The sequence below is a fragment of the Alligator sinensis genome, unplaced genomic scaffold (assembly GCF_000455745.1).
Source record: "Alligator sinensis unplaced genomic scaffold, ASM45574v1 scaffold121_1, whole genome shotgun sequence".
NCBI lineage: Eukaryota > Metazoa > Chordata > Crocodylia > Alligatoridae > Alligator > Alligator sinensis.
The window spans coordinates 2,359,518-2,368,832 of NW_005841910.1; the positions used below are offsets into that span (position 1 = coordinate 2,359,518).

The 9,315-nt window shown below is 41.4% G+C and overlaps 1 protein-coding gene across 7 annotated transcripts in view; it reads left to right on the forward strand.

The window, feature by feature from the left end:
- Positions 1-9,315, forward strand: part of SHQ1 (SHQ1, H/ACA ribonucleoprotein assembly factor) — a 90,285-nt gene that overhangs the window by 45,130 nt on the left and 35,840 nt on the right. For all 7 annotated transcript variants that reach the window (XM_025197983.1, XM_025197985.1, XM_025197982.1 and 4 more), the window contains exon 11: positions 1,622-1,742. In XM_025197983.1, the coding sequence (XP_025053768.1) occupies positions 1,622-1,742 (121 nt within the window). The remainder of the gene's footprint in view (positions 1-1,621; positions 1,743-9,315) is intronic.

Here is a 9,315-nt window from a genome sequence, read left to right on the forward strand (position 1 = left end):
AGGAATGCCCCCCCACCTGGCAGCACCAGTGAGCACCGGGGCTTTTTTTAAAACGTCGGGAGCTGGGGCGGTTGGGGCTGCTATTGGGGGACTGGAGGAGCGGGGGGGAGTCGAGGAGGAGCTGGGAGAGCAGGCAGGGGATGGGGGCTGACAGGAGTTCCCCCATGGTCCCTCCCCTGTCCCTAGTACTTATCAGCTCTGAGTTCTGCTGCACCTCCCTGCTGTAGCCCCTGGGGACTGCCCAAATCATCAAAGCTCTCCGAATCTTTTCCAAAGATTCGGAGAGCTTTGAATTGATTTGGACCTTTTAATTGGTCCCCTGATTCGATTTGGAGATTCGGCCACCGAATTGGGCCGAATCTCCTCCAAATCGAATCGCCACCCAAGCTTTGCACAGCCCTAATATTTATCTAGATTCTTTCTTGCCTGATTTATTTGACCAATTCCCCTCTGGTGCAGTACCCTTCTTCTACCTGCACCAACACCTCTTCCTGTCTCTATGCTTCTCTGCTTAATTCACATGGTGTCATCTGGTGGTCTTGTGTGCTGAAGTACATAAGTGATTGTGTGCTTGGACAGCAGGGGGAGTTTTGAGTTGATCCCCAGATGGTCATAATTTATTTGTACAGTGTAACCTCACCCAAATTCAAACGAAATAATCTATAAGCGAAGGCCAATAGACTTCTGCATGCCTTTTACTTATTTCCATGTTTATTTTCAGGGTTTAATTGTAATACATTTAACAGGTGTTCTCAGTAACAGACAAACATTTAGTTGCCATGAGACGTGAATGCCCAGACTGGTGGCCAATGAAAGAAAAATGAAGGACAACATGCAGAGAGGTTTCTCTTGGTTGTAGAATAAGAAAATGTGTTTATGCTGCCAAGCTGTCACATTTAAGAGGTTTATCAAATGTATTTAAAAATAGAACTTTTTTAGTTAAGAGAAACATACATATCTGTTCAGGTACTTTAAGCTTCAACCAACCAATCAGTTACAGCAGCAAGAAGTGATTTTAATTAATGTGAAGGCTCTGATCTTGCAGGGAGGTTTGTATTGGCAGACTCTACTTAATTTCACAGGAGCTCTCATGTATTTAGGGGAATCCAATGGAATAGAACGCATTGTGCAGTTGGGACCTAAATCCTTAGTTTATTTTGTTTTTAAAGGAGGGGAGAAGGGAGAAATTCCAGCAGACAAGAGTACCTAAATTGGTGATTTTCAACCACTAGTAGCCCTTGAGGTACCCTGAGTTCCTTTTAAGTGGTAACACTGTTAAGTGAGCAGACATGATTCACAAGATAAGCCCAGCATTTTCAAATAGGAATCCATAGTGTTAAAAACATTCTGATTTGTTGTGGTCTTTTTAAGTTATTTGTAAGAGAATAATTACTCAATTTTTCTGCACTCAAGGAATGAGTGAAGGCAAAAACTTGGCATTTCCTGAGGGGTGCCTTGATTTTAAAAGGGTCGAGAACCACTGCCCTAAATCAACTTTAAAAAGTGATAGGATCATTCTGATACTGTTGTAGCTAAAAGGTGTATAGCAATAAAATGATTACTGCGCTCTCAGGATACTGAGTAATGAATCTGTTTATTAAAAATCGTAAATATTTTCTAGGTAAAAGTGCTGTTTTGAAGTGTCTGCTGGATATTCACAAGATTTTTCGAGAAAATGACCCTGCCTACATCCTTAATGATCTCTACATTTCAGACTATTGTATTTGGATTCAAAAAACCAAGTAAGTTGTAAGCAGTTTTTTTGGTTCTTACCTCATTTTTACCAGCGTTGATAATTTTTAATTTAAAATGTTGATGATGAAAAGAATCCTTAAAATTCCCTGATTGAACTTACTTACCTTGCTTTTCATAACAGGCCAAAGAAAGCTGCTTTATTTTTATTGGTAATAGCAGCAGCAGTAGAAGATTTGCTTTTAGATAAAAATAATATTTGAAAAATCTGTGGTCTCCAAATATGAGAGGGGGATTTTTCTAGGAGTATTTTAAAGCTGCCCAGAAATCAATAAGCTTTTTTTCAAATGGAATTAAAATGATTAAATAACATTCATGTAACATTTAGAAAAAGTTTGTGGCAACTCATACAGAATTTTAATGTGTTTTTAATGTGCTGTTAATATGAACAAGCTATTTGCACATACACAAAACAGTTGACCTGTGTATTTTACAGGAGGTGGTGGTGGTGGTACTGGTTGCTTACAACTTCCAGAGTAAGGCTGGAAACAGACATTGTATCACCATAAAACTTTTTATGGCAGCCCAAAGGCCAAAAAGACAGATATCCATGCCCCTTGTTTTGTCACAAATACCCAAAATTTGTTAGTGCAACATAGGTGGTATAAAAGTGTGCCACTTTTTTGCAGCAAATGTGTTCCTGCATTTGTAGAGAAAAGGAAATCCCTTGCTAGGGAATTCCTGGAGCACGTGTCTGTCAGTAGGGAACCTGGGGTTCCCCTGTTCACAGTTATCCCACAGGATTGGGCCCCTGAATCCTTGGGAACAGCACGGTCCTGACCCTGCAGGACAACAGTCAACATCTGTATAGCCCAGTGAAGCAGATAAGCTGTGTTGGGACACATCCCAGCACAGCTGCTCCACTTTACTTGGCGACCTCTGTTTATAGCATAAGTCACAAATCATAGGCTTAATAGTGCCTTATACTGGTTAGCAGTCAAGAAAATAGCATTCTCTTGGGCTAGGGACAGAAATGGCTCACAAACCTGTGTAAGTGATCGGAAACCAGTTCAGATCTGTAACGCAACAGAAGTTCAGTGCACATAAACCACTTTCAAAATGGCTGAAGCTGGTTTAAGATAAACCTGGATAGATATAGTGTCAGACTTAAATGATTTAGGTTAAGTAGTTTATTGAACTTCTGTCCCAGATCCCTTCCAGATTCAAGTTAACTCACAGTCCCCCAGCATCCCAGAATGCTTTGCACCTCCTATGCAAATCCCCCCCCCCCGCCCCCTGCCCCTCTCATGTTGGGTGGGCTAGCCTTGTCCCAAGCTGCCTGCTCCAGCTGAGCAGCGAGGCAAGCTCTAGCATCCTCCTTCTTGTGGCCTGGGCTGCTGCAGGCATGTGGCTGCATTTCCAGAATCAAAAGTAAATGACTGTTCATTTACTTATCGGTTCAATCTACTGAGCTTAGACTAACCTGTGAAGATTGAATCGATTCAGGCTCGGGCTTTGTGACTCTCTGTACTTAGCTTTGGTGTGTGTGTCAAACTCACCTCTAGCTACTGCCACTGCACATTCAGCTCTCATTCGTCTTACCTTTCTCTCTAGACAGGGCTCTCTAATGGTTTAGTGTCCATTTAGTCCTAGGCTTCAGCTTGGGAAAAATGAGTCTCTTAGCCTGGCTGGAGCCAGACAGGTGGCCATTTTCCAATTAATAGCTTCCCTGCTTTTCTGCTGAGGATCCTTGGTATTTTGTCTGGAGGTATTTCACCTCTGCTGCTGTCCCATTTTCTAGTTTTGTTCCTCCAACAACCATTTGTAACTCCATGCAGCCAGACAGAATAATATCAAGTAGTTAGACTGAGCTGCATGTCATACTCATAGAAATAATACAGTGATCTCCCACATTCTTCACAGAGGGTTTTAACACAGGCACTGTTGAAGAGCAGCCTGTGTAGGTTTATTGGTTCACTTGGTCCTCTGCCTGCGTCTCACTACACAAAAGGCCCTGCAGGGCACTGCTGCGTAAGTGCCTCAGTTGCTCCATGTGTTTTGGAACAATAGTGGTTGTAAGATGTACCATGCATGGCTTTTCCATGAGGGAAGCCTTATTACCATCAGTACAGTAAAATGATATTGCAGTACTATACAAGATAGTACTATATTATTATAACTTGATAGTGATAGTCTAAAATCAATGTCTACATTTTAGCTTTTAATTTGACATAGATTCACAATACATTTTATTCTCTGAATCCATACCAATCACAACAAGCAGAGAAGGGGTTAAGGCAGAGAGAACTGGACAAGGAGCAGGCACAGAAATCTCAAAGAGAGTTTTTATTTTATATACAATGTGAGTCCAGCTTTAATGGGCTGCTGATGATACGTAAAGGTCCACCTCTACAAAATATGAGCTCGTGATTTGACATCACCAGAATTTCTTAATGAATGACTGCTAGTTCAATGCTGCTTGTGACTAATTCTGTGCGTTACTTGATTGCTTATTCATTTGTTCTTTTGTGTACTTTTAAAATGATTGATTATACTCCCACAGTTAACAGTGCTAAAAAAGTCCTGATTTTGGTGTAAAAGACCTGGTACATTGAAATAAGTCTAGTTCGGTCCAATTATTCACTTTTTCCATGAGCATAGGCCAATACTCTAGGATAGTCATTGGAAAATTCATCAGCAGATTAGAAGAAAGTATAGTAAATGAAGATAGAGAAAGCTATTTTGTGTCTCTTCCTTGAAGAAATGAGTCATATGAGAGCTATATTGTTCCTGTCCATGTCAGCGAATATAACATCTAGCAAGCAAGTCATCAGAACCTAGATCGTCTTTGACTACAGCGAAGAAATTGTAGGGTAGATATAAGTGACTGATAGATTAGCGCATTTGCTGCAAGATACATACATTAGGTACCAGTTAAGCAGAACTGACATTCTCTGGAAAGCAGGCAATTAAGCTGTCTTACTATCATAACGACATGGCACAGTAGTTACCTGACATTAGATGAGCAAGAGGAAGAGGAGCTGCAGAATTCCTGTCCTATTTTTAGGCTTTAAATCAAGAAAACATTTAACCACAGGCTTATGTCCTTCCCTATTCAGGATGACATGGAGCTATGTGCTTGAATTTAAGCATTGGCTGAAGTACTACTCTGAAAAGAGATCCTTTTTGTAGATCAGGGCATAAATGTTTTTTGACTCACTGCGGAGAATTGAAGTCCACCCCTAATTATGGAAAATATACTGAGGAATCAGAAATGGGCATTGGCCCATGAGCAGGCATTCTCACACTTTTTCACTTTGTGGGCACCACTTCTTATTAGAATGAGGATATGGGCCCCATCCCTCCCATAAACGATCATAGGGCGTCCTTTTGGTAGCTCCAGCAGATGCTTAACACTGAGAAGGGTTCTGAGGGGGAAGCAGCTACAATAGTTTTAGCAGTCTCTAATATATTAAATGTTTTGTCTCTTGAAATGCGCCAATGATTCCATCTACTTTTGCTCTTCATTTTATTGTTTCTTCTACTGGTTAGAGGAAGGTTAGAGTCTAACCTGTTCTTTGCTCTTTGGGAAATACCGTTAAGCTGTAGTATTCCCTCCTTCTCTTGGGTGCTTCTCTCTTCTTGCAGCTGGTAGCGTCAGTCCCGCAGGTGGTTCTGAGTCTGTGATGGCTGCTTTGTTGCCTTTCATTTTCTGATGTGCCAGCAATTCCAAGTAAAGGCTGAGTCCTCTTTCTTTCCATCAGCCTTTTTGGGTTTGCAGGCTCCTAGGTACAGCTAAGAACCTGGACACACAAACACAGCTCTGTTTAGCTTCCTACACTAGAGGCAACAGTTTGGGAGTTGCAGGTTAAGAACAAACTTTTATTTGATGGCACTAGACACGATGTTCTGGAGTTGAGCTTATGGAAAGTTTCAAGTTTAGGGCCCTATCCACAATATAAGGACACTGCGTGTATGTACCAGTCTCATCTGATCTGGTTACGTCGGAATTAGAATTGTGCTCACAGTGCAGCTTTTCTGATTGTGAGGCAGGGATAAATATGCTTGCATGTCTCTGCCGACCGTGCAATGTGATTTTGTTTGTACCGTGTTTTCTGAGTGGAAATATGTGCCCAACAGCCACCAAGAGCACTTGAGATTCTGTACTTTGGTGTGTCCTACTGTGCAGGGCTGGGAAGGTGGATTAGCTCAGCTGGATGCAGAAATCCTGTTAGGTAAAGGATTCCTGCAGCACTTGCAGTGGTGACGGTGAGGAAAGCGTGTGTTGTAAGTAAAAAAAAAAAAAAAAAAAAAAAAAAATTATATGCCAAACTAGGCCACTCAGATGAGCCTAATTCACCCAGCACTGACTCTGGAGAGGGGTTCACGAAGGATGCTTGATTTTGAACATAGCAAATGTCATGTTTGAAAATAAGCCGTTGAATGGCAGTGTGGAAAGTGCATGGTTAATGGTCAGTTGGGTTTGACAAAGACTATTTAGTTGTTTTTCCTTAGATTAGCAATTTCCAGGCATTCTGATAACATATGGATGTTACATGTGTTACTTTTCTGTCATTTGAATGTCTCAGCTGGTGAAAGACATCGTCAGATGCAGCCTAAATTCCATCCTGCTCAGTACTTTTTTAACGAATGCCACCAAGTTGCTTGTTGATTTAATGTAGTAATTGCACGGAATATTATAGACGCTGACATAAATAAGTTTTGGTTTTTAATTTTCCCATTTGGTTGTGGGGGAGGCAGCATATTGCTCAACTAAGCTAAACAAAAAGGGAGGAGAAACAAATATGTTGACCTAAACGACAGAAACTACATGAAGAACAGTGGAGGCAGCTGAGAGTGAAGCTCGGCAGGTGGTGTCAACATTTATGTTGAAAAGCCAGATGCAGCCAGATGGAAAATTGCATCTTTAACCCCTGAGGTCATAATGGCATGTCATCACTTCATTTGATCCCTCTGCTAAGTGAGCTTATCATCCACCCTGCTGTCATTCCTGTTATTACTTTCTTTTCCATAATAAAATTAAATTTAATTTGTCTGGTTTCCTCGCTGTTTTTTTAGGTCAGAGCTTTTACAAACTGCTATGATGCAGAGAGCGGTGTCTTCAAACTTAATATTTCCACTCAGTTTCCACTAGAAGCCTAGTTTTCTTCCCTGCTTCCCCATGCCAAAATAAAAGCATTGAGTCTCTGATGCAGAGGAGGGGAAGAACAAGCGTCTTCCTGAGGATTGTGGGTGGGCTGCCAAGAACAAAGGAGTCACTTTGTGTGAGAAGTGAAGGCAGGTGTGAGAAGTGAAGGCAAAGGGAATAGAAGTCACTACTGCCATAAGAGCATCTTATGCTTCTGGGAGCCACAGGAGTTGTGGAAGCTGGGGTGTACTCCCACCATTCCTAAAGTCCTCTCCTTTCTCCCTTTTTCTTCCTCCAGCTCCTGTGTCCTTCTTGAAAAAACTCACTCTGTCTCCACAATGCCTCCCATTACCTGCTCTTGCATAGAGTTGCCCCCTCCATGTCAAGAGCTTGGTCAGGTGGGACTTGGCCAAGTTCATCAGGGGTTGGATGCATTTTATACTGTTCAGTTTTCTCTGAATGTGTTTAATTTCCCACCTACCTGTTTGTTCACCATGTAGTTGGAAGTTCTTAGAGGGCCTCAAAAGGTAGGAGGCCTGTTGGGTTAGACACTATGCAAATACAATAATGTAAAATGAATTGAACTTTTTCCTTCTGTTGTTGATACTGGATTTCAAAAAGTAAAATCTCATCTTCACCCATTCCATGTTTCTTTTCTGTTGACTAATTTTATAGAGATTTATTGAATCCACATTAATATGACAGTTTTTATGCACTAAGGGAGCTATGAATTTCATTTGCAATACAGAAGAAAAATCCATTTGTATGGTCAAATACTTGCACTAGGGTAGAGTGCAAATGGAAACAGAGTAGGAAATATTTCTTTTGCTTTTGTGTGTAGGTTTTCTTTCTTATAAAGAATATTATTAGAGCCAGAGCAAGTAATACTACTTATTAGTTAAGTTTACCCAATGCGTCTTGTTATAATATCCATATTCCATTGTTTATCATTTTGAAAAATATTAACCATTGAAGCTGAAATTTTCTATACACTTAGTGTCTGCCGCAGATTCAAGTTTTGAGGATAGTTTCAGTTAAAATGATTTTAAACATTTATAAGAGTGAGACCAGGGCATAACCTAATGTTTTGACATTATTTTTTATTTGCATTTATTAAAAAAAAAATTCTGGCATCATCTTCCATAAGATCTAACATCCTTATGCTTTAGGGCAGGGATTTGATGTTTGACAGGGGATATGGGCATTGTCACAAGTGTGCCTGTGAAAATTCACCCAAATTTGACCATGCTGCAATTCATTGAGCAGTCACAGTTCACACGTTTACTGCAGTCTTTTTTAGAGTGTAATAGCTGATCTGGAAGGATCCCATCCCCAGTGATCAGACTTCATCCTCTCGTAGGTCCTTGCGTTGGCTAGACAGTGCTTGCTCCATCTTCTCACAGCTTGCACATGTGACTGGGCTGAGCAGACTTCAGAGAATGATTGAGCATGCTTGTGGGGGGCGGTTTGTGATGTTCTGTCCACACAATCACCCTGACAATGTGAAGGAGAAAACTGCCCAGTCCCAGTACAAAGGCCCTAAGAGTTAGACAAGACAAAAGAATAGATTAGCATAAGTTGCTTCATAAGAAAGAGTCCAAAGAAAGAAAAGAACTGGAGCTGGGAGCTTGGGAGGAAAATGGGAGAGAAGATTGAGGAATTGGTTTGGAGTGATGAGAGGAACAGAAAGGAGGAGCAGACTGGAACTAGGAACCACTAGATCTGACAAGGAATTGGGAAAGCTGAGGTTGGAGATGAGCCAGAGCAGTGGTGGGGGAGACTGTAATGGGGTAGGAAGCCTGGGAAAGGCAGCTTTATCCAGAGGGCAGTTCAGAGGGATTTTTTCATTGTGCTTTCTAAAAAGCTGCACACACAGTAGCATGTGATCACGTCATTAAAAACTGTCTGACAATGCATCTGTGAAAGAGCCCAAACTAACATTAACAGGGGCAACCTTAATTCTGGGATTGACTAATTTCTGGATGCGTCTACACGTGTGCATTTATTGCACAGTAAGCAAAATTACTGCTCAGTATGGGCACACGTCTACATGTACATGCCCGTACTGCGCAGTAAATATGACAACTTATGCCAAGTTGAGCATAAATTTGATACCTGCATCATGCAGGTTACAAATTTTCACCTTATTAGTTACTGTGCAGTAATGCATGTGTAGATGCCTTACTGTGAAGTAACACTGTGTGTGTGGACTGACTTGGGACTAACTTTAGTCCCAAGTCAACTTGCACACAGCATTAATGCACTTCAATGCTTGTGCATATAGATGCCGGCCTATTCCCTCTTACTGAGCAGTAATTTACTGTGCAGTAAATTTAAGCCAGCATAAATGCACATGTAGACACGCGCTCTGCGTGCAAGGCTTTGCAACCCAGGTGTTCTATTACTGCTGTATTTCTGTGTGTGATAAAAGAGCATAGTGAGTGGGGGTGGGGGGGGTCACAGCCGAACGCTGA